Source organism: Elgaria multicarinata, chromosome 7 (genome assembly GCF_023053635.1).
Source record: "Elgaria multicarinata webbii isolate HBS135686 ecotype San Diego chromosome 7, rElgMul1.1.pri, whole genome shotgun sequence".
Lineage (NCBI taxonomy): Eukaryota > Metazoa > Chordata > Lepidosauria > Squamata > Anguidae > Elgaria > Elgaria multicarinata.
This window is the reverse complement of record NC_086177.1, coordinates 89,183,185-89,209,942: the sequence shown is the minus strand read 5'-3', so window position 1 is coordinate 89,209,942 and position 26,758 is coordinate 89,183,185. Positions and strand designations below refer to the sequence as shown.

The following is a 26,758-nucleotide window of genomic DNA, read 5'->3' as shown; positions in this document are numbered from 1 at the left end:
ATTTAGTAGGCAGTTAGTATGACTTTATCATGGCCACGAAATCATTATATAAATCTTGCTGCACTATTTTCTATAGGTTAGAAATCTACTTTTTATACAACAATGTACTTTATTATGTTTTGTCAGGAATATCTACTTTTTCATCTGACGTATAATGTTTAACTGTGTTACAAGCATTTTCAAAACACAAAAGACTGTAGGAAAGTACAAATTGGGATGATGATCTCTGAACAAACATTTTTTTCTATTTCATGATATTCAATTCTACAATTGCAATATACACAGCAAATGAAAAAATCTCATGACAGGGTATGGAAAATAACATATATTAAATTTCTGTGACATAAACATGGACTGCAATTGATATAATTTTACATTTTCTTGGCTCACTGAGCCTTTGTAGATGTAATGAACCCCAACATCTTGGTTAAAGGATGGGGAGTAGGGTACAGGACTTGGTGCTTCTTCCCTTCTCTCATGCTAATTCTCGCTGCCCAAGCTAAGCTCTTTAAAACTTACCTAAGCACCAACCTTAATCATGGTCAACATTAAACAGAATTTGATATTAATCAGAATTTGGAACCACATGTTACATTTACCCCAGGCCCATGTTTAACTCCTTTCCTTTTCAGCCTATTTTACCCTTAAAGGCATTCTAAAATCATTTTAAATAAATAAAATAAATAGAAGTATTAATTTTCAGTGCAACTCTTGCAACTTCTCATCCTTAATTTCAAAGGGTACTGTTATTCGTCTAATTAATCTACTATGATATAGGTAAATATGTTAAGCTGTTGAACTGAGACACAGATCAGTAGTGTCAATGTTATTACATATCTAAAGCTGTTTCTAAGTTACAAAATGTGGCTTTTGCACAATAGATGTGTTACAAAAATAAAAGGGCACATATCTGAGTAATGTAAAAATATTTTAAAGATTCAAGATAAAATCATTCAGAGATATCAATTGCAGCTGAGTTTATTTTTTGCTTACAAAGCCTCCCCTGGAAAAAGGCTTATAGCAGAAAACAAAACCGTCTTTATGTACAGACCTTCATAAGGTTCTATCTCCTTGTCTCCATTGTCTAGGGAAAATAAAAGTAAAACAGAAAAGGGAACCAAAGCATGGGGTTAAAAAAACCAGAATGTTAATAAAAGATATAAAATGTATCTTCATTTGGAAGAGGAAAAAAAGGGAGTGCTCATCTGGGCAATGAAACAGAAGTTTGTAGGAACATCTGAGAAGTCTAAATCTGAATAATTACATTCTTTACTTATGAGCATAAAACTTCCCATTAAAAAAAATCTGGAATAGGAGCTAAGGAATGGAAAGCATGATTCAATGAAACATAACTGAAACTGATTTGGGACTGATTCGAAACTGGCACATTTAAAATTGGCTGTTGCCACGATATGACTGACTATCCAGGGCAAAATCTAGAAAGGCTTGTTTAGTAGGTTAGGCTGCAATCCTTTGCCCACTTATTTCGGAGCAAGTCCCATTAAATTTGATGGGACTTACTTCTGAGTAGACATGTATAGGATTGCGCTGCAAGTTTCTTCATTCCTCAGGCCCCTTACTTTGATTAGATGTCTTGCTGCAGGTGAGGGAATGTAGTTCAGAATGGAGAGATGGTGTTATGTCATTCAGAGGTGGCAGACTGTTTTTGTTGTGGGCCATCTTCACCTAGGAATAACAACTGGGAGCAGATGCAGCATGACCCATTTGACTGGCCATACTAGCATCTAGTACTCCTCTTTCTCCAATAGCCACCAATAAACATCTCCCTGCAAGCCTTTGGATGGAACGGAGGTAACAATGTGATACAAAGTGTTACAATATCCTGTAACAATATTGTTACAGGATATTGCATAAAATATGTGGCCATTCATAATTGAGGTCCATTGTCTTGTTTTTATTCATTTAAAGATTAGGGCCATAGATGTGCTCCAAAATTTAACATTCACATCTCTATTTTACCTTCCTTTTTTTAATTAAAAATAAAATTCATAGGGTTGTTGTGTCACAAGTTATGATCCTTTATAATTCCAAATTCTTATGAAATGAATGAGTTTGATAAGTTCTTGAAACTTTTTAAGATGGGTTCATCATTGTAAGGCGTTACAGGTAAAATTCTAACCTAGAATTTTGGTTGCAATGGAAACAGGACAGATTGTGATCTACTGTACATATTATTTCTGGCACTGTGATGATAATTACTGAAATCAGTAGTAAGTATTAAAAGCTGCTAAAAAAATAATAGGCGATATAAGAACACATCTCTTGCAAAAAAACACCAAAACCAGTTCCACTCTTTAAAAGTTCAAAGATTTTAATTCAAAGTTACAGTAAACATTATTTCCTTTTATACTTCAACTTCAAAAGCTCACTTACTTCTCTCCAGTGTTCCCTTTGGTGGGAGCTGTGGCAATTGTCTACCCCTTCGTCCTGCTACTGGTGTACCTGATGGACTTGTTTGGACAGACCCCGTATGAGCATGTGACCTATAGGACACATCAAGAGAAACCATCAACTGTAAGATACATTTATTCGTAGATGTCTGAAGAATAAATAAATGATGGATGGTTTATATACATATTGAAACGCTGTTGACATTGTGGCAGCTCAGCTCTATGCATTTCTAAAGACATAGCTATTGATAAACTGGGGTGGAGGAACCAAAATTATGCAAAAGGATGATACATGATATGATTACGTAATTGCATCTGTTACTTATCTATGGAAACGTATGCAGGGATATATGTACACAGATGCATTAACACATACAGAAAGAGAGACACAGAAAATTGTGCTTATGCATGTGTTTTATATGTTCATGTTCAGCAGAAGGATATGTATGATTTCAGAATTCAGGTAACACATTGATTCAGTGTTTACTCAGCTTGATGACAGGCAATAAACAGAGACACATTTCAATGAATGAAATGAAGAAATAACATCATTGTTCTTAATTATCATAATCCACTATTGAAAAGCAAAGAAGCTAGAAAATAAATTGATTTGGACAACTCCACACAATTATTTGCCATCTCCATTGTAATTTTTATAGAAAGCGTATACTTATTTCAATACTGCTTGATTATGAATACAATACATTACTTAAACAGGAACAATGCAGAACATGCACACAGCAAATCAGAGAAAACAGTGGTTAAAACAGTGGTTAATACATAAAATTAGTACAATCAAATTTGAGAAACTGTTTTTTGAAAAAAGTTTCATTTGATGTTATGATGGTTATTCCATAAGCGATGTCTGATGACCACATACAATTTCTCATTCTGCAAGAGAAGTACATGGTAGTTATGAGGTGCTTTAGTGTGAGAAATCACCCAGGATTCCTGATAAATGAGAAATCACAAAACAAATGTAATTAATTGTGTGATTAATTATTGTTAGTAAACAAATTACAATGGCAGCCACACCATTATATCCCTAACGGAATATAAATAGTGTGTTGACGTTGGCAGGGTTAGTATCTACGGCTACTAGTGATCAGCCAATGATGAAAGGCGATACCATTGAGCTTTTGGGAAAATAAAAGAGTGAGCTGGTGGGGGCAGGATTAGTCTGATTCGATTGTCTGTTTCACCTCGATAAGGCAGGTGAGGGAGGGGCAGATCTTCCAGTCATTAATGAAGGCATCGATCTCATGAGGTTTGAGTCAGGACGCTCAGTGGATCGGGAGCGGGGGCTGGGCCGCTCTAGCACAGGACGCTGTTCTGTTGATCTGGATCTTTGATATGGTAGTCTAGGTTCCCAATTCCTGAAATGTTAGTCAAAAAGCAGCTCAATTTACCTTTATCGGTAATTATGCATTATGATGCATTATACTGGGTTTGGAGATGACCATCATTAAGTACATTTCTAACAACTTTTTTTTTTAGTTTGCTTCTTGGTAACAAACAAATGTGTATTAAAAAAGTGTGTTCCCTTATACCAAAAAAAATAGTACATAAATGAAATTATTATTATTATTATTATTATTATTATTATTATTATTATTTATTTATATAGCACCATCAATGTACATGGTGCTGTACAGAGTAAAACAATAAATACCAAGACCCTGCCGCAAAGGCTTACATTCTAATAATAATTTTAAATAGCTCGAAAATGGAATGAGCTACAGTTTGTTCACTATATATTCTGCATTTAAATGAGGTGGTGACTATTTTGCGATGATTCTGGGAATTCAAAATGCTGACTTGACTAGACAAATCAAGTCAAGTGAATTGCCCTGTTCAGATGTAACGGCAGTGCTCGGTGGCAATTTGTTGTTTAACCCATGAACAATCCCAAGCGCCCCTGTTCGATGTCACAGAAACAGAAGTGGCTCGCGCTCGCCTCGTACACAGAGTCCATGTCCTTGCAATTTATGGGGTAATTAACCCACAAATTGCTGCCAGACACTGCCATTAGGTTCGAACCAGGTAATTGCAGAAATAAAGTCACATCTTGCATTTTCAGCCAGCAAAGGAGACATTAATGACTGTATACTTCACCAGGATTACTAACAAGGGATTTCAAGATCAAGCTACAATGAAATACTCATGAATAATATTTTCCATTTATAAAACACCGGTGTCAACAATCAGACATAACTTTAGGAGATAAAAGAGTTTTAAAGCACATCAAAATCATTTGCTATCAAACAACACTTATATGGTCTATGCAGTAATACTAGTTGCACCTCTGAAGGAAAAATATAGATAAAGCATATCAGATTGACCATGCTGGTATGACAGTATAATGAGAGAATGCTAGACGCCAAAACAAAAGTTTTGTAATTTAAAATAACTATAGGATTTTTGCAGCATCCATATATACATGTATATACTGTATTTAAGGTCCTTAACATTTGCCAAGGTTGCTGTGGATATGGAGAAAATACTGGCTAACAAAACTGTTAAAAACAACAACTTCATACATTAATTTTGACTCGTGGCTTGTCTTCTACTGAAGTTTTATAAATCACCACAATTAACCTATTATACACATATTAATGTTTCTTTTTCTTTGTTTACAAACAATTCATTTAGCAGCTGAAGTGACTGGTAAATTTTACAGAAAACGAAATTTAAATTAGTATTAAAGAGGGCAAAAGAAGACTGTTGTATTATGAAGTTCTTACATAATTAATAGCAAATTATACTCCCACATATCCAAAGCTGTCCTGTGAAGTCTGACTGCTATGAATGGAAACTGCCCAATAATACACCACAGTTTCCATTAATTTCAATAGGACGTGTCCTGGAGATGTTCATGATAGCTTGCCAACCTTCCTCTTGGAGGCAGTAACTTTGCCATTTAAATAATAAATAAAAGCAATTGAAACAAATGTTAATATGTATCTTCAATGTGGTAGTAAATGAGAGCCTCACAGACAGGTTCAGAATAATACCAACCTCCATCTAAAGCACCTAACAAGCAGACACACTGCACTGGGACACATAATTGCAGGGAGAAAGCACAACTAGCCTCAGAAACACCCACAAAGATTACCTCATGTTTTCTTCTGGATCTATATGTTCACTTTCTGAATAAGACGCTTGGTCTGCCAATACATCCACTGTTTCACTTCTTTAATATCAAGGATAAACAAAAAAGTCACCTTAGCTTGCAATAGCTGTTGCTTAGCTGAGACAAAATTTAAGGAAGGTTTCAATACTATATTTCAAGGAGAGGTGTACATTCATGTGGTAGCAAGGCAATATACTACCTTCGACTAGAGATTTTAAGGAGGGAGAGAGGGAGGTATGGTTTACTTTCAAAAGAATGTTTTGAAGTCATGTTTCACTTAGGTCTCCTTCTCAAATTATCTTCATAGCAAGGGAATTGCTGCATCATGGCTTCTTCCTGCACCAAGAAGGTAATATCAGAAGCCTTGGGTCATATGGGAGTACTCAGGAGGAGCAAGGCTAGTATAGAGAGAAGCTCCTCCTGCAGTTACTCTTGTAGCCTATACTGCAAAAGTGGTTAAAAAAGAAGCCCAACACCCAAAGTCTTTCCTATTCCAGCTGCAGGACTAGAAGTGAAGAATAAGAAGGTGTGGCGCAGAGCGGTAAAGCAGCAGTTTCTGCAGCTGAAACTCTCCCCATGGCCTGAGTTCGATCCCAGCAGAAGCTGGTTTCAGACAGCCGGCTCGGGTCAACTCAGCCTTCCATCCTCCCGAGGTCAGTAAAATGAGTACCCAGTTAGCTGGGGGAAAGGTAATAACGGCCAGGGAAGGCAACGGCAAACCACCCCGCTATAAGGCCTGCCAAGAAAACGTCAGCGAAAGCTGGCGTTCCTCCAAGAGTCAGTAATGCCTCAGTGCTTGCACGAGAGGTTCCTTTCCTTTCCTTATATACAAAAGAGAAGTATTCATGGAGACGGGTGTCCATAAGAATGTAACTGCAACCAGCTTTCCCTGAATACTGAGAGTGGATACTCTCTTCTTCAAGGTACTTCATGCTTACTTTAATTAACCTATAGCTGTAGCTAGACCTAAGGTTTATCTCAGGATCATCCTGGGTTCATCCCTGCCTGAGCGCTCGATGCCCTGTGTGGCACTTAGATGAACAGGTTTGACCCCAGGACAATCCTGGGATAAACCTTAGGTCTAGCTATGGCCTATGTTTGCCTTATATCACCTTGGACTTTCAGTGGAATATCCTTGCCTTGCCATATGTTGATAGGTTTTTCAAGCATATGTATGTGAATGTAAATCATCCCAATGATATTCAGTCATAACTTACTGGGCCTGTTCAGATGATGCTTAAGGCTCTGTGGTTAGCTAAGCTATGGTTGTCTGGGGTTAGAGTCACTAACCCTGCTGCAGGTGTTTTGACTGTGCTTAGCGTGTGAGCAGGGTTTAGCAAAAAGCATCGCACAAGATACCTTAAACTCTGCTGCTTAACCAAAAACCTTAACCAACAGGGTTTAAGGTGTTTTCTGAACAGGCCCACTGTTTCTCTAATAAATGAAAGCCAAATAAGAAAAAAAGTAGAATGCAAACACAAAGAAATACAATGCTCAAAGTGTTCCTTAAGGTGTTTTGAGACTTCTTGTGTTTTACAAATAAGTGTTTTTGAATTCTAGTATATGAACACTTTTTACTTCATTGTCCTTCATCCATTATGGGCAAAAAAATGCTCAATTTTCTTTTCAATTTGTTGGAGATCGAAGCACATTATTCTCCAAACACTAATGAGAAAATGCATCCAGATCGATGCTTCTTAACAAAGCATACAGGTTCTGCAGTTTTAGTGGGCTAAAAGTCATAATGAACACAGAATCTACAAATCCTCCAAACATTTCAAAATGAGAACTTAAATTCTGTTAGCTAAATGTAATCTGACAAGCTGGAATGTCTTGTAATAACATCAGTTCTTTGTGTGGCCCTGCCACAATCATTTTGTTAGTGTCTAAACAAAATATTTATGTACACCTTAAGCAGGTTAGGTTCACATAGGGTTTTTTTTTTTTTTTAAAGTACAAAATGGATCTTGGATACAAAAAACAAGTATAAATAAGTCAAGTGCATCAGCTACAAGAAGCAATTTAGGAAACATGAAGACACATGGAGACAATTGGCTCTATGCTTCCCAGTAGACATGTTACCTGCTTTCTTATGCACAGCATTTTGTTTTATATGTCATGATACCTCACAAATGATGGCAGCAGTCAGGTTAAAACAACAACAACAACAACAACAACAACAACAACAACGCATGTGTCTGTGACAAAGAGATGAAAACATGAAAATGCAGTAGAATTATGGTGCATTTTGATGACAGTGTATGGCCTTTTCTACTTCTAGATACACTGATCACACTGCAAGAGGAATACAAACACACGAATACCTAGGAGCCACAACTGAAAGTCTAAACCAGCTTTTCTTTTCTTTTTTTAACTGGGAATACCTGTCAGTATCTGTGGAAGGCTGTTGGATTTCAATCCTTGGACATGCTATTCTTCTACTAGCTATTGGAATTTTGCTGTTTGGTTATAGACACAAGAGCTTTTGTTAGCAAGCCATCAATAACTATTGCTACAAACAGATTTCTGTTTGTTAACAAAGTAAAACATCAAGTGATAAACTATAAACAGATTTTTTTTAAAAAAAGGAAACTCAGCTGAATTTATTTTAAGACTTTTATAATCAATAATACTATATACTACTACTGCATATTATAAACTTAATATTACGAATACTATTATCAAATTATATCACAAATTTAATATAAGCACAGTTATGCTTTATCAAATAGAGATCATAAAATAAAGTATGTGAGATAGACCATATATGAGAATACACAATGATGATGCAGCAAACTACAAACATTTTCACTGAAACTGCATCTATCTGCAGAGTATTTCATATCTACTGGTATGTGTATTTAATTGATGCTTAAGCTGCATAACCCTCAAAGATTTAGGAAAACAGTAACTAATTTCTAAAATTTATAAAACAGCAACTTATCTGTTTGTGGAAATTCATGATTTGAAATTCATCATTTCCCCACTTTTCTTCCAATAAAGATTAACCCCCCCCCCAAAGAAGCCAATTCCATAGGTAGAAAGAAATTTCTGATTAAATTTTAGAAGATTTTGAAAATTATATAAAGAGTTTCCTAGATGTTTCAACAAATATTTCGTTATTTACTTCATGTTTACTTAAGCAGCATAATCAGATGTGTGTGTGTGTTTGTGTTTTAAAAAATAGTCATATCTGTCCAATCCACAAGAACTTCTCCTATGTTAGGCTGAGAGAAAGGTTCCTTTTTTCCCTAGATCCCTGGAAAAATCTGCAATGTTCTATACTGTTTGTATACAGTATATTATATGGGATGTTACACCCATTACAGAAGGCATCCAAAATTTCTCTGTTCTCTTACATGAGTACTCAGACGCAATACAAGTAGTGAAACACAATCCTATATCTTATAGATAGACCACATGGATCACCACCCATGACAATTCTGTAGCAAAATGATTTCTCACTACAACCATGCCTCACAACAGTGTCTATCATTTGCACATACTATAACAGATATGATGGAGCAGTGTTCATCTGCATCCCTACACAATAATTATAATTTGTGTAGGCGGAGAAATGCACATGAGCAAATGATAGGATATGGACATGGCAGAAAGATGAAATGACTTGTTACTAAATTATAGCTGTTGCAGTATGGGAAAAGAATATGCAACTTGGAAAAATATCTTGGCACAATAGCAGGGACATTACTCCCTCTAAAAGTGAACTCAGTGTTCCTGTGCCAACAGAAATGGAGCCAAAATGAGGCCACTCAGAAGCAAGAGGGAGGTATAAGAACGCTCAGAGGAACCTAAGATTTGCAGAAGTACAGAAACAACTAGATAATGCTCACAAGGAACCACAGAATACATGTTGTGTAAAACGCCCAGAGAGCTTCGGCTATTGGGCGGTATATAATTGCAATAAAAATAAATAAATAAATACTGTCAGTTGGAAAAGAAAAATGAAAAATAATAACGAAAATGAAAAAAAAAATGAAATAGGAAAACCCAAGAGGAGAGAGTGAATTGGCTTGCTCGTGCCCTTAACCAGCAACTCTTGGCCAGGTGCGGTCTAGGGTCTAATTCTAGAGAACAGACCTCTACCTTTGGAGATGACTTCAGGCACAACCAACTAGAAAATGCTGCTTTTGATCAGTGAGGGCTCATGGGATCAAAGCACCAGAGCAAATGAGAACTGAGCATGCTCAGTACCCACAAGGATCTACAGAATATTAAGTGTCAGTTAAAAGAAAAAAGAAAAAGAAAAACAAAGAAAATAAATTGGCTTGCTTGAGGCTCCTAACAGCTTATAGTACCTTATACTACCTTAAAGTAAAGTGTAGCTGGCTATTTGGGGATGAGGATAAACAACTTGCCTCTAGTATCATTAAACAGGATATAGGCAATCCTAAACACAACTCTGAGTAAGTCCTACTTCATTCAATGGGACTTACTTCTGAATAAACATGCATAGGATTGCACTGTGAAGTACACAAGGCAAAAAAAGGATGCAGCAATCAATACTTAGGGAGAATCCAAGTAATTCCCAATATTCTCTTACACACCACAGAATGCACATGGATGTACTTAAGATCAATAATCCAATATGAGTGTAATATGATGCTAGTGAAGAATAGTTCCATATAGAATGTATGGTATAGAATGTAAGTATAGAATGTAAGTATAGAATGTCTTATAGGATTTCGGGGACTCCACAATAAGGATTCCAATTCTTTTGGGGAATCCTATGCTCCCTTCTTCCAGTACTGTTCTCTGTGCCCAAGGACATGATGGCAGGTGGGGATATTAGTCACAAGGAATCAATCTAAGAATTCTTTTTTTTTCACCTTGCATTGACATGGTTTGTGTGTATATGTTATTCAGTTCTATATCTCCCTCTTTTTGGTATTTTCATACATCTTGAGGCCACAAATATTAGTATTTTACTGATTGAAGTGCATTCTGCTCTTCTACAGTCTAGCTTTGAAATTTGTTTTATTTGTGGAAAAATAGTTGTTATTGTTAAAGTTACTAAAGAATAGATATTAAAGAATAAAGAATGGTTATTAAAGAAAGAACCAGCAAAGTTTTATACTGGTTTTATTCTGATTGAAAGCCCTGAGATTACCTTTTTTGGGAAACCTAAACTATGGTTTGGATCTAGAATAGGTCAGTTGAAATCAGTGGGCATGGTAGTCATGATTTAATAAATCCCACTGATTTCAATGGGATTGCAACTAGCTTAGGAGAAGAATCTAACATCACACGAGCAGATATCTGCTTGTGCAACACTTTCTTTTTTTCCTCCTGCCCCCTGCACCACCACCCCATAACCTCCCAAAGCCTGCTCCAGAGGGTCCCCCAACTCTCTGGAGCAGATTTTAAGGGCGCACAGGGGAGGGGGAATTGCCTTCATTCAGCAGGATGAGTTAATTGGATTCTACCCATTGTTTGGTTCCAAGCATATATGAATTAAAGCATCACCTCATACTTTTTGGAAGGAAAAGTATTTTCCCCAATGCCAATAAAAAGAAAATTAAACAAATGCTCGTCGTACCTTGCATTATTCTTGCCCCATTAAATGCCACGTATGCTATGTAGAAGTGCATGAAATAAACTTTACTGACAAAATATTTGGTTGTTCCATTTTCCTGTATACCAAGCAATATACTTGGATGGCAAATGCATTTGCCAGAACAAAATTTGGGTTTTCCTTATTGCTTTCACAACAGTTTCTGAATGTTTCTTCTATGGAACATGTTAAGCCTTTACATGTTTATGAACAGTTTTCTAATTTTATATTCTACTGAAAAACAAAAATAGGTTCCTATTTGGGCTTTTGGTAGCCTATATATGGCTGTCATAAAGTTTAAATTAGTCCTAAGAATACATTTGGAACAACACTGAAGCTTATTAAGAATGAAAATACTTAATAATAAAAACTAAGACATGGAAAAAATTGAAGTTAGATGATATCAATACTACAATATTCCAATACCACAGTAAATTGAAATAAAAAGGAACTGAGGATATTAAAGTCACTTTACAATTCACAACATTTTTTTTGATATAAAATCACTTCACATAGTTAGAGGAGTAGCTTGGATTTGCAATAAGAGTTGCAATAATCAGAACATTCAGAACACTTTTGCTGTTGATAAAGCCAAGTTCAGATGCCACAATATCAAATATACATAACTGTAAATAGACAGAGTTTAATCTGAAGAATTTCTATTACACCACTTCAGACTCACTGCCTCCAAGCTGTGTCATCTGCTTTCTACAAAAAAAAAAAAGCCAATAAAAGCTCAGACTCCTAGCTGTATTTGGAGCTCATTTGTTTTTTGTTTTTTTTCTCTTCTCATGATAAGGGTCAAACTAGTTCTGGAACTTTTGGGGCAAAACACACTCTATTAATTAATTTAAATGCTGTGTCAGCCCATCCCAACAGTTCAGTGTCGGTAATTTTTGATTAAAAATGGATTTAACATAATCCTCATGAGAGGCTACAATACAATTATACCACCTGTAAATCTGACTGAGTGTAGTGATCCACTCAGAGACGAAAACAAGTTTGCTTACCTGCAACTGTTGTTTTTTGATAAAGAGCTACACACAATAACACTTATGGATGTTCACTTATAGTATGGCTGGATGTGGAAAAATAAAATAATGGAAATACAATACTAAAACCTAAGCTTGCTTGAGGCTAATGAAAAAAGAAATAAAGGCTAGCTTCCTTTTATAGGGTATGAAACCCATTAATATAATAAAATAACTCTACATTTAAATTATGTCTTTAAATTATATAATTGTAACACTACACTCTTTACTTACCCGTAGTTTTCAGCTGAACCATTGACTACATGATCTGCCCATGAACTTGCACCATTGTAATACCTTTGCAATGCAGTTAAAATAAAGACATGTTATAAATATGAAGCTATTTTCATAACATTTTTCATGAAACATATTTTTCATCTTACTAATCTGGCAATTATTTCCAGTATTTCCCATATATTACTTTCAATGAATTTGAAAATGTATCTGGAAAGTTTACATCTTAGTGTATTCAATCACTGTTAGCACATTTACCCTATTATCTTTTAATATTCAGCCAATGGAGAGATTGTTTTTCTGGGTCACATTGTTTTTCACAGGATTTGTGTATTTATGGAATATATTTAAAGGACTACGAAGTTAAAATATGCATAACCAACTATCATTCCAATTGTACTTTGCACCTCACCATATCTCTGTATAATTGGCACAACAGGTCTGCAATGGTGAGAGCCACTTCACACTCTACAGGCAACATATCTGTTTTTCACCTTCTATTAATGTTGGAGGGACCCATGACCAATTATTGTTCTCTGCTGCACATAAGTATATGCTGGAAACTTAGAGTGGTACCAATGGAACCCTCCAGCCAACAGAACAGCTTCCATCAGTGGAACATGAACAATGTTGCATATTGGCATAGTAGTTAGCCTAAATGTAAACATATTGGGAGGAACACATATTTCAATTGTAGTCCTTGAGATATTTTGCCCTACGACTTATATAAAGATAAACTGGGTAGTTTACTAAATTATGCCTTTCATTAAAAAAAAAACTTCAATAACAAAACTGTTAAACTAAAAGATCATAGAATCATAGAACAGTAGAGTTGGAAGGGGCCTATAAGGCCATTGAGTCCAACCCCCTGCTCAATGCAAATATCTGATTTAATATAATGGAGATTTAAGAATATATATTGCTATGAATGCATAAATATTAACCTAAGCTAACTGTCTTACATAAGATCAGAAATGTTCAATCGTAAACATAAATAACACAAGAATACATGTTTTTGTATCATTTGTGTTTAGGATTTACACTCCCTCTCAACACGCTCAACCTACCCCTTGGGGGGTAGGGACTTATCTATTTTTGACTGTGTAACTATGAAGGTGCTACACTCATTGAAAGTGCTGCATTAAGTAACAGCAGCAACAAGAATGCTGCAACTATTGTATATTCCCCAAATGTCTAGATACAAAACAAATTATTTCATAGTAATGAAACAGCATCCATGTACAGATAGCTATGTATGCTATTTGGAGGGGTGCACCCTCTACCCAGGTAGTAGCTCTAGCAATGGCTAAGACTATCTAGACTTGCAAAAACTACTCTTGGTGACCAAAATTAAAACAGCTATCAGAACAGGTATGGCAGGAAGTAGGAGGTGAGCTATGCAATGCCCCCACTCCTGCCATCTAAGCAAGGTCCCCACAACTGTGAGGGGCCTGGAGTTGATTGCACTTAGAACAGCCAACTGATCATCAGTGCCACACAAGCCTTGCCCTTTGACAGTACTTGTGCGGCATTGATAACATCTTAGGTTGGGAGGAGCCGATCAGTAAAGAGAAGCATCATTGCACATATCGAACACCAATGCACACACAAAGCTTACACACAGATCACCATATCATATGTGTAGAGCATTTGCCAGCACAGAGGAGAACATTGCATTCCATATGTCTGCAGAGACATTTCCAGCTATATGTGCATTATAGCACCATGAAAGTTTGGATGCATTCTCAACATCCCTAATTGTTCAAAAAAGAACAAGAAGATACTTAGCTGCTATGCTCAGTAACAGTTACATGAAAAAAACAGAGATTTATAGCATTGTTTTACCTCCTGTACCTGATATTGCATTTTATGCTGTGTTGGCACTGTTATTAGTTTTATATTGTTGATTTTATGGTGATTGCACACATTTTATCAATTTATATCTTTCAAGTGAAAAAGCATCGTGCAGTTCATGTAATATTAAACTACTCACTGCTAGTACATGCCATTAAAATGGATTGTTTGGAATAGCATGCCACGTGAAGGGCACTGAAAATCCAAATATCACAATTCTTATCTACTTCAAAATTCTACTTCAGGATGTTCACAAAAATGCTAAAACACAAACTCTTATCTACATCTACTATATACATCAAAATACCTTTCACGAGTAGGGGAAATATCAGTGTCATCAAAATATGTATTAGGCACTCTTCCCTCCTTCCTACTCCTCCTGAACATAAAATAAACAGCAAAGGTATTTTAAACATTTTAAAATTGACTTAAATGCTCTAAGTTTTTTCTTGCTTTATGATAGAGGATAATAATAATAATAATAATAATAATAATAATAATAATAATAAAAATTCATATCCCACCCTTCATCTCTAGGAACCTAAGGCATTATATAATTATTATTATATAATGCTGATCCACCCATTTGCTGGTCCATGATGCAGCCCAGCAAACATCAAGTATGCCTAAAGGATGAACTATACCATACAAATATTCTGTGATGAAAACAGTAATTTCCCCCTTCCCCTTCATTTCAACTGGCAGGGCAAGGCTTTGAACTCATATGGGGGTTGTGTAAACTGTCCTATTATATTGTGTGTTTCCCAGCCTCTGCTAGTGGCATCCAATGATATGGAGCAGGGATGGGAAACCATACATAATGAAATCCAAACATGGGATCAGTACAGAGTTGCCCTTACCTGAAAGTGAGTAACTCTCTGTACAGTCCTTCATATGGGAACTGAATCTGGGCAATTCATAGGAACCTCTAGCGCTTTTGGAAAGTGAGATGTTCTTCCCTACTATTTAGCTAGTGTATTTTGGTGTCTAGCACCTCTGTCAGACTGTACGCAGATCCTATGTATGGTTGGCTGCTGGTGATATGGTCAGCTTGCTCCTGGGCAGCTTGCGGGTGGAAAAAAGGCACTGAAATTCTATTGCGTAATTAATCCACATGTGGTATGAACCCCATGGTCCAATACAATGTTTAACTATTAATTCTTGAAATTACCAACTGTCAGCAATATTTACGACTTGTAAATGGGTTCAGTCAAAGGTACTCTGTGACAAGAATCTGAATCGAATAGGGGTGCCAGTAAATGTGAGTACCCCCATTCATTTTTTTGCAAGGAAGTTTGAGATGAGTAGGAGCTGCTCTTTGTCTCAGTTCTTAATTGTGGGATTCCACCAACCCGTTCCCCTTTTCTCAAGGGCCCGCAACTTATTGATGGTGATTGCGGCAAATGGAGCAAGTTCTTGAGATCTCTGGCAAAGCATCATTTCCCACAGGAACTGGGACTACAAGTCCCTGTATCCCCCAATGGGAAATGATACTACTTGTAATGGTTCTCCAATCGTCAGGAGGCCTTATCTGCAGCCAAAAGTAACATGATTATTTTTTGCACTAGGAATGCTGAAATTTCTGATGGCAAAGTATGCACCATCAGAGAACTGAAGTTCCTAGTGCTGCCTCTTCTGCGTTCCCCACTGCTGCCAGAACATTGGTAGGCCCTTTGAAAGCAGGCAAAAGAGACAGTGAGGGCAGTAGAGAGGGCGGGAGATTTGTGAGCACCCTTACGCCTTTGAAAGTATGCCAACAACATAATGCAACAATACTGGGTTAGATTAGAGGCTTATCTAGTCCAGCATTTTGTTCACACAGTGGCAAACCAATTATCTATAGGAAATACACAAGTAGGACATGAGCACATTTATAGAACCTTCCTATTTGTATTCCCCAACAACCAGGGCATTCTAATTCTGATACTGGAGGAAATATATAGCCATCATGACTAGTAGCCATTGATGGCCTTATCCTCCATGAATCTGTCTAAATCCCTGCTAAAATCATCTGTGTTGGTGGCAGTCACTATATATAGTGATAGTGAATTTCATAGTTTAACTATGTGCTTGAAGAAGCACTTTCTTTTATCTGTCCTGAATCTCCCACCATCCAGCTTCATTGGATGATCCCAGATTCTTCAACTGGCTTCTGTCTGCATCAATTTGACTACTGATATTTATCCTCTGGCAATGTTAACTACAACTATAGACATCTTCTCCCAAATGAAATATTGATATTGTCCCATAAATGCTTGCAAGCTTGGTATATGAATAACCAGAGCAGAGGATAAGAATACCTTTTATTCCATAATATTCAGTTTCTTATCCACTCTGTCAATGGTAGTACATGTGGGTTCTGTCACTTTTTACCCAGTGTTCTACAAGCAGTAGATTGGGAGTAGTATGAGAAAATACAATGGAACAATCTTCTTGTTTTAGTCAGTATATCATCTCCAACTTTCATGATATCAGCGGGGTTGAAGCTGGTTAGCACCATAGATCTTTGGTGAGGCTGTGAGTGGTCCTAAGGCAGGCAGCTCCATGACTCTCATGTCAGTGCTGAATGGACTTGGATTCCAAGGGATTTTGTCAAGCTCAGTATTTGCTTATTGTAAAACTGTGCTGGTGTTCACTTGGAGGCACCGGAGAATTATCCCCAACTCTTTTATCTGATGAAGTTTCTGATATTACTTCCAATTCTAAATCAGTGTCTTATCAGGCAGTATCAACCTTGTGTTCAATTGGAGTTAACTACAGCTTACCTAAATGTCATCTGGATCCATACGCTGGACCTCATTGTCAAGTAGGTGAACCAAGGGATGAATAGGTCTGGATTCTTTGTCTACAAGTCAGGAAACTTTTATGTGCCTGAGCTCTCTGTGTGCCTGAGCTCTCTCCTTTATCTCCTTGGAGTTTAGGCAAGTTTTGGTGCCTTTCCAAAGGAAACATAAACTTGATCTGTAATGTCTTATCTAGCTGAGACTTCCCTTTTCAGAAACCCAGGTGTGTTGTTGCTTTGGAATCTGATCTGACACATCCTATCTATGTACCCCTCATGATAAACTCTTCAATAAATAGTACATCATATTGCAACCTGTATACCTCAATTCCATATACTGTAGATACTACTGGTTTGATGTGTAGAAACCAGAGGGTGTACAGGTCCAAAGTTTGAGCTAGGTCTGCCACTGATTACGAATAGTAGAATAGTAGATAAGGAGCCTTGAAGATGGATATGTTTTCTCATCTTAGGGCAATAAGGTGACACCTTTGCGAGTAGCATTTCTTCTTCTTTGCTACAAGTTCCTTCTTTTACTTCTCATTTCAATATAAAATATTTGAATTCAGTCTCAGTGTCTTATGCAGGGAAGAAGTTTGAGGCATGTCAATAATCCCCTGAAACTTCTCCAACACAATAGTCTTCAGCATAACAAGATCCAAAACATGTTTCCATCTTCCGTTTTCTACAAGCCTGAATTAGCCATCTCTCCCACATTAGGTGTCTTAGTTGTATTGTATCCCTTCTTGTCTATCAGATCAGGCCTTCAGTCCCAATGGTGTCCTGGATATAAGAGCTGACTTGGACTGTGTTACCTTACCACCACTCTCTTCAAACATCGTATCTCGATGCAGCTCCAGCTCAGAGCCTCCTCCCTTCTGCTACCAACTACCACTGCTGAGGTCAGAAAACGGAGACAAAGCAGCAGTCAGGCACCACCATTGTGCCTGGATTCACGCCTCCCTCTGCTACTAACTACCAATGAGGAGGACTTCAGGGGAAGAGAACTCCTTCCAGTGTACTTAGATCCAACTGTATGATCTGTTGAACTTTGCAACTAAGAATGTAGTGCTTGAATTTGCTTTTTTCCTCCTCCCTCCCAATCCCACTTACTTTCATATTGTGATGATGATGATGATGATGATGATTCTATTTCTTGCTCGTGATGTTTTTTCTAGATGGATGACAAGCTTTGCCAAGTCATGCTGTCTTTTACAGATTCAGGAATTTCCTGACAATTGAGCATGTTTTAATTATGACTGCTTTCTGGATGTTGGTGTAGATGTATTTTGGTAGGCTCAATTTCTCAAGGTTTTCCATATAGTTTTTTGATATGATGCTGGTGACTGATGTGATTAATGGAATAATTGTGACCTTTTCCTGTTGCCATAGATGTTTGACTTCCATGGCCAATGGGTATATTTTGTCTCTTTTCCTCTTCCTTTTCTACAACATTTTTGTCATTATGTCAATGAGGTACGTGTGTTTTTCTTTTTTGTCTATGACCGTCATGTCTGGTCAGTTGTCTTCTCCATATGAATTGTACTGTCCCAGTATATTTTATGATATTATTTATTATTATTATTATTATTATTATTATTATTATTATTATTATTATTATTATTATTATTTCATCTTTTAGATTTCAAGCCTACAGAGTTTGTATGCCACCCTGGGTGCATTTTTGGCTTAAGGGCAAGATATAAATGCTATAAATGAAGTATTTCATACTCCTGCTTAAGAGAAGGAAAGACACTCCTCAGTGGTGAACTCAGTTGGGCAAGGTGTTAACATCACCCCACAAACCACTCTGTGATAAAAGATATTAGTCAATAAGAGGAAAAGGAGCAGCTCAAATTCCAAATGCTCTAAACATTTCTGTAATTTGGCCTGTGCATCGATGCAGATCCGACACGTGGGACTACTAAGAGGCCAGAATGGAGAACTCTATGTCATGGAGGATGAAAGTGACGTGAAATATATAGCTGCTATTTTTGGCAGCAGCTCTGCATTCTTTGCAATATATTGTTCCACCTAAAGTTCCACTGCAATCAAAGGAATTAAAGTGCACAAGCCTTATGGAATTCAATGGGAGAACAGGCTGGATTGTATCCATAGTTAAAAGAAAGATATAATCAAAGCTGAATGCATTTGTAAAGTCTATGTTAGAACTGTTAGACTGATGAGCATTTAAAGCATTTGGACAATAGTCTGGATTAAAATAACTAAGCCTGTATAATAATATCTCAAATAAGATTAGGAAATAGTAGAAAGCTATTTCATGCCAATGCCCACAGTTTGATCAGAAGCCTAACTGGTATCAGACAAATACCTAATTTGTATTCTTTGATGGCACATCATACACCTCATAATTCTGTTGGATATAAGAATGCCACAGCTTTAATAACTGCTTTCATTCTGGGGTTTTGGAAGATTTCTTCAGATCCACATCCTTTACTGAAGTTTTATGCATCCCCTTTTTCATGACTGTGTGAGGTCAGGACCACTGTCTCAGGGTCATGATATCTGTGTAAGGGTCCGAATCTATCTCCTCCACAGATTCTGAGTCATTGTGACTCACAGGGGATTCAATAGTGGCAGTTTAAGTGAGCCTTTCAGGAAGGGCATCTATGAACCTGCCATTCTGTTCTTTCCATGGGATAGCTCTAAATCTGGATTCTCTATTTGCCCTGGCTCATTTAGTAAATTTTAGGCAGAGGCAGTGCCCATCCAACTAAACAATCATTTCCCTACACTTTTCAAAGAAACCATACTGTGCCATAAAACTCTCAATCTGAGGGACACTCTTAGTTATTAGTGGAAACTAATCATGAAGAGAAATACACACAGAAATAGTGTCTTTCTCTCCTGCTCAGGAGGCTAACAGCTCCTTATACCATGGCAGCAAGTTCCTTAGATATCTTACCATGGAACTGAGTGGGTGAGGCAATAACTCCACTCCCTTGACTGAATTTCTTCATGCTATAAGACATAAGTCAAGGGGAGGGTTATGAGCACCTCATGTTCCAAAAGTTCGAGATTTCATGATTTAGTATGTGCAGGCACAGAACCCATTTGTAGGAGTATACATAGGCATGAAAGAGAACCAAATAGTTATTTAAATATGATTTTTTTGATAAGTGAATTTTCCTGTTAAGAAATAAAGGAAGCACAAATGTGATTAAAGTGACAGAGAAATAATAAAACAAAAGAAAACTAAAGAACCAAAGGTGGAATCCAATTAAGTTCTTCCACTAACAGAACTGCTTTGTCAGAGGAACAGAAGGAGGAGCAATTCTCCCCACCCTATGACACCCTCAGCCCACACCCTCAGAATCCACTCTGGATGGTTATGGGACCATTGGGAGTAGGGCTGGGTGGCAGCTGCAGATGGGAAAACACATGGAGAAAGCTCCATTGCGCAAGTAGGCTTCTGCTTGGGCAATGCTCTTCCTTCTTCCAATGTATCATTTAAAACATAAATGGCTGCTTTCTAAACGTCAGTAGAGTACTGCCTGTTGATGTCTGATGTGGGAGACTAAATAAACACTCCACACCAATTATACCTCTCAAATTCATAGTAAGCACCCTCAGAATAGGTACGGCACATCGTACGGGATCGAAGTAATCTGATTGCATCTTCACAAAAGATAGGATACATTGAGTGATCCTTGCTGCCAAAACATAAGGGGTGAACATGAAGCTAAAGTAAGAATACGTACACAAATGAGTACCTTTCAGGCACAAAGGTAAACATTATTCACAGAAGCAAATAAAAATGAATTAAATAAGAAAAGCATTGGCATTAATTAATATATTAATGCCTACGTGTTAAACTATGGTCAGTGCAAGTTATTCTTAAAATAAGAATTAAAGCACTATAATGTTTTGGACTGGACATCTAAGAATGGGAGTCTCAGAGCAGTTTCACATGTTACCTGAAGGGGTACCAGTCAAAAGTACAAGTCACGTTGGTGACTGCCCAGGGAAAGTTTAGTAGCCTTTTATGAGGTAGTTCATGAAATCCTATCCCCAAGTTTCCATTTAAATACTTCAGGAAGCACTACTAGCCAAATGGGACACGTTGCTTACTTGTAACTGTAGTTCTTCAAAGTATCCTCTGTGCAATCACACATATGGGTTCTGCTTGTGCAGAGCCTCTATCGGAACCTTCTAGAGCTAAGACTTTTAGGTGCAAAGTCCTCCTTCCCTCCCAGACATGCCTAGAGTGCTCCTGCCTTTGGGTAGTGTGACTGAACAGATGACCACTCAAAGAACTAAAGTTACACATAAGGAACCTGTCCTCCTTCTTCATGCACTCTCTGCATCACACGTATGGGTGATTAACCAACTGACTTACCAAAAAAAGGAGGGAACAGGTGGTCAGGTCAGTATAAATAAAAGCACTGCCTGTCCGAAGGAGGCATCCTTCCTTGCTCAAACATCAAGGTAGTAGTGTTTAATAAACATCACAGGCTGAGACCAGGTAGCTGGCCTGAATTACTCTTGGAGAGAAACACCTCTCGAAAAAGCAACTGAAGAGGCAACAGCCTGAGTAGAGTTGGCTCAGACTAAACTTAGTACTATAATCCAAGCCAGGGCATAAGGAAGTTTAATTGTATTGAAGACCCAAACAGAGAGTTGTGTCAGAATCAGGGAGCCTTTACTTTTACCACCAATATGAAATAAAGTGTTTCAGAGTCTTTCTGAAGGAAGCTGTCTGATATAGCTAGAAGACCAGAGCCCTTTGTACATCGAAGGAGTGACAGGAGGACTCCAAGGGCATAATTGGTTCAGGGGAAAAGACACGAAGAATAATGTACTGGTTCACATGGAAAGAAGAAACCACCTTCTTAGAAAGGTTGGGTCTCATCTGAGTATCACCTTGTCTCTATGAGGGAGAGTAAAAGGGTGTGTGTGTTCAGAATGGAGAGCAGCCAGCTCATCTGTTCTTTGTCTAGATGTTATGGCAACAAGAAAGAGCATTTTAAAAGTAAGCACATGAAGACAGCAAGAAGCCCAAAAGGTTTGGATATTAGAGAGGTCAAAACAGCAGAAATTCAAGGTAGGAATGGGGTTAGAAAATGGAGGGCATAGATTCTTAAGTCATTTGGAAAATCTCTTTGCGATAGGATGAAGGGGGGGGGACTGTATGCGTTTGAATCCGACAGTGGGCTGCTAGATAAACCTGAAGCAATGACAAGGCAAGTCCTCTCTTACAAGTTTTCAAGAGGAAATGAAGAACATGAAGAGAACAGGTGATGGGACCAACAGGAACAGAACTGACATAATGCTCTACTTTACAGCATAGGACCAATGATTACTGGGCTTTCTGGCTGCCTCTAAAACCTATTTGATATCTAGTAAGATGGGCGAGGCACTGAATCTGCCAGGTTGTGAGACGGAGTAAAGTGAGGGCCAGATGCAGAACACAACCATTTTGCTGCATCAGGAGGGACAGTGAGTTGGGCAGTGTGAACCTGAATCCTTTCCACAGGGACAGCAGGGTGGCAAAACACAACTGTCTGAACCACAATGAAATACGAATGAAGTTTAATCTCTCTCATTGAATCATGGCTAGGACTCTTGTGATGAGTGGAACTGGAGGGAAAGCATATAGAAGGACTGTGTCCCATCAATAAGAAAGAGGGAAGAACATTCAAAACTTGCTGTGCTGCAGAAAAGTTTACACTGAGCATTCTCATTGGTGGCAAAGAGGTTGACCTGTGGTACCCCCGTAGTTGAAAAATACTGTGCTGGACCATCTGCTCTAACATCCATTCAGGTGATTCCCCTTCCAATCAACTTAGAGCGTTGGCCAATGTGCTTTCCATCCCTGCTAATCAGATAGCAAGCATGTTGAAACCTCAAGATACAGCCCTTCCCAGACATCCAGAGTAAGTCAAAGCAGAGTGCTAAACTGGTACCCTCCCCGTTTATGTATCAAACAATGATGGAGGTGTCCACTGCAATTTTCAGGATCCAGTTGTGAAGAACGGTTTCAAAGGCAATTAATGCTTTTTGAATAGCTGATGTGACGTGATGTCATATTTTCTCTCTGCTTATGTTCATCTCCCTGCTTCCAGCATAATTGTTGTCTGTATCGAGTCAAAGGGAAGGGTTGCTTGGACTGCTGAGATTCCAACTTCTGAGAGACTCGATCAATTGAGGAATAAATTGGCTGACACTGGCATTGAGATTTATTCCAAAACCTAGAGCATGAGTAGTAAGGTTGCTGGACAGAGCAACCCCCCATCTTCTTGCAGAGGTCCTTTATCTTGTTGACATGCACTAAGATGTCATCCATTGTTAACTTCCATAGACCAACTGTCCCTGCCATGGACTTTGTTCCATAGCCTGCCACATGCTTGGTCATGCTGGCTTGTTGTTTGGCCAAGGCAATGGCTTCATCCTGAAAGAGATGTACAATCTCTTTCTTGTCATCCAGCACATATTCAAGCAAAGAGGTCATTTTCTGCCATAGGTATCATGCCATACAGGCTTGGTAATCTGCAATGACAGTGTAGCCATAGAATAATTCTTGCATTCCACAGCCTCCAGCTTGCAGCCTTTCTGATTTGTCGGTGGTGAGTGAGGCTTCAAGGATGCAACTATAATGGATGTTGGGTCAGGTGCTGGAAGAGAAAGGCACAATTGTTCAGTTCGACATGGTGGAGGTTCTCTATTCTTTTGGATGACAGAGGAGGGCTTTTTCCAGGACTTCATTGGTGATCTAAGGAAAAAGTAATGTGACAGATCCAGTGGTTTTGGTCTGGAAAAAGTCCATTACTGGGTCATCGAGTAAGGTATCCACTTCTGTACTTCTAAATCTAAAGATGTAGCCATACGGATTAATTGTTCAATATAGGGATGATTAGCTTCTGCTGGAGATGATGGCGACTTCTGAATCCCTAATCTGGCGAAGAGGTGGACAGGGGGTTTGACTCTAACTGAGACAAATCCAATTGATAGTCATCAGATTCTGATTCTAATGTGTTGCTGGATCAAGTGATTCCTTAGGAGTAGTAGTGGCTGGAGCAGGTGCTGGACAACAACTAGTCGCAGTTCCAGGGACGGGTGGTGTACTAGGGGTAGGGACAAGTGCCTGTGTCTCTACAGGAATTGCACAGAGAGGAGGTTTTTGTGTAGGTGGAACCAATGGCATTGTTCTATGGTTTAAGCCTGTGGGTCTGAATCAAAAGAAAGGAGAAACAGGTCCTCAGGATGCAAAAATATTTATTTGTGCAAAGCCCGACAACAACATTCCTATGCAGACCTAACATTCTGGGCACTGGAGAAGCTCAATGCACATGATGACAAACAACTACTAAGGAGAGAAATAGAATGGATTATTGAATTAAAAACTCTGAATCCAAGTGGCCTAAATGAAGATCTTGAACTTTTGCATCTCCTGTGACTCAGCAATTTGCTAGAAATGTCCCCCCATGATATTAGCAGTGTCTCATCACAAGACCTTGACACTATCACAGCTACATGGGAACACCTGGCAGAATAAAAAAGCCTTGATGTTAGTGACTTTGAGTCTCTTGCTAGCAGCTTCGACTTTTTCTTCTTTTTCAGCTCATGTGCTGGATCATCAGCTGTGGGATATTTGGACTTGGGATAGAATGACCCGGTGTTAGCAGTGCGTCTTAAGGAGAAGGTATCAGAGGTTGTACTCCTGATAGAGCTATGATGGTAGCCAGAGCTGATAGGTCAGGACAGGGACAACAAGAATGGTACCAACACTGACAAGGAAGCCAGAGCCATTTGAAAGGGTGGCTTGGAACAAGTCTGGGGTGGGAGCAATCTGGACTGCTTTACTGCTGCTTGTAAGCCATATTCCCACAGTACAGCAAAAAGACAGGAGAAGCGTTTCTGCCATTCTTTTTTGATAAATCCTTGGCAATATGTATTGTTTCTAACACATTCCTTTTGTCCAAACAGAACAGTTAGATATTGTGGCTGCCTGTTTGTGGTAACTTGCATCCACAGCACACTTACTAAGAGGAGTCTGAAAGCTCATAGGCATCTGAATAGGACTGCAAAGGCAGTAAGGCCCCAACAACAAGAAAATGCTGATCTGAAAGGACAAAATAACAAAATAAAACAAAAGATAGAAAGAAAAAAGAAACTCAGCTCAATCACTAGAGACCAGAGATGAGTGATTTACTTTGGATGCTGCTACTGCAACAGCCAAAGAAAAACCAGCAGGAAAAGCAGGAAAACTGCCATCTAGGCATGTGTGGGTGGGAAGGGGGGCTTCCCGTCTAAAAGGCTCAGCTCTAGAAGGCTCTGAGAGGGACTGAGCAGATGCAGAACCCATATGTGCGATGCAGAAGCCACAAACAAGAACTGGTATTTCTCCAGTAACATCTAAAGCAACTCTCAGTATTGATTGTGATGTACCCTTTTCCATTCACACAATGGCCCCATTCCAAACAGTTACAAATGTAATCCCTTCTACAAAGACCTGAACCTACTGCTCAAAAAACAAAAACAAAACAAAACCCTTCCCAAGACAAAATCAGTACTCTCATTGATAGCAACCTGTTGCAAAAAAGCAATTGCATGGCTTGAATCTGGAAGACTTCGCTCCCTGTAAGTGATTATTAACACTTTCAGAGGCTGACAGTGAGAACCATCTGTCAGGAGCATTCTGCTTTCCCCTCAGAGTTCTGAATACTACTAAAAATAATAATAGACAAGATTTATACATCATAATGCGAAGGACTTCATATATATTATCACAGTAATTGTTACAATTACTTTGTAAGGTAGGTCAGCATTATTATACTTTACTGCAGCTAGGGATACTGGAGCGAAGAGACAGATGTTCACCTAAAGTTACCTAGTGAGCTCCTACTTTCAGCTAATATGCTACACTAGTGTTCTTCCCATAATGTTCTTTTTACTCCCACTATGGAAAGGAACATCCTTCCGCACATGGTCAGCAATGCCTGGATAGTGACTTTTTTATGATATGAGATAGTACCTTTTTAAAAAAAAAAATAGGTGGAAAAGCTATCAGAATTCCAGAATATCTTTTTTTAATTACTAATGAGCAAAATCCAACACCTAGAAGTTCAAAGTCAATGCTAATTATTAACTGCTTTATTTCACATAACAACAGGGCAACCATTGCTATCAAGTGTAATATGCTCTGTATTGGTTAGGCAAAACATAGATGTTTTAGGACATTAAAAATAATTCCTAGTTAATATACTAATTATTTTCCCATAAAACACATGTGAAACTATTCAGTGACTTGAATAGTTTGAAGCAAAAATATAAGTTCAAGCAGAGACATGCATTTATACACACAGAGTCACACACAGGAAAACAGATACCTGGCATCTCTATGATGGTAGTCAATGGACTGAGTATGATGGGACCAGGGCAGAGTGAGATAATGACTGAAAGCACAGCAGAAACAAAAATAAAAATGTAAGACAATGAAATGAAGAGCTAACATACATCACAAAATAAGAAGATCACATGAGGACAGAGCAGCTACAAAATCATAGTCTCTAAAACAGTGAAATAAGCTGTCAAATCTGTAATATTCACAAAAGCAGACCAAAAAAATGCATAAAATACCGAATAACACTAATGGATCTGTTAATGATAGTTTTATAATCTAGAGGCACAATCTACAACTTTGCTTCACTGCACTGTGCTAATGCACCTCTCTTGCCCCAATGCCAGTACAAGCAGCTGAGCCCCAGGCAACCTCAG

General features: G+C 38.1%; 1 protein-coding gene across 4 annotated transcripts in view; it reads right to left on the bottom strand.

The window, feature by feature from the left end:
• Window positions 1-26,758, bottom strand: part of RIMS2 (regulating synaptic membrane exocytosis 2) — a 422,508-nt gene that overhangs the window by 120,019 nt on the left and 275,731 nt on the right. The window contains exons 21-27 of one of the 4 annotated variants that reach the window (XM_063131026.1): window positions 26,371-26,436; window positions 20,587-20,694; window positions 14,546-14,617; window positions 12,385-12,447; window positions 3,614-3,787; window positions 2,395-2,504; window positions 1,052-1,084 (exon numbers count right to left, since the gene is read on the bottom strand). In XM_063131026.1, the coding sequence (XP_062987096.1) occupies window positions 1,052-1,084; window positions 2,395-2,504; window positions 3,614-3,787; window positions 12,385-12,447; window positions 14,546-14,617; window positions 20,587-20,694; window positions 26,371-26,436 (626 nt within the window). The remainder of the gene's footprint in view (window positions 1-1,051; window positions 1,085-2,394; window positions 2,505-3,613; window positions 3,788-12,384; window positions 12,448-14,545; window positions 14,618-20,586; window positions 20,695-26,370; window positions 26,437-26,758) is intronic. The other 3 variants (XM_063131029.1, XM_063131027.1, XM_063131028.1) reach the window with 3 other exon arrangements.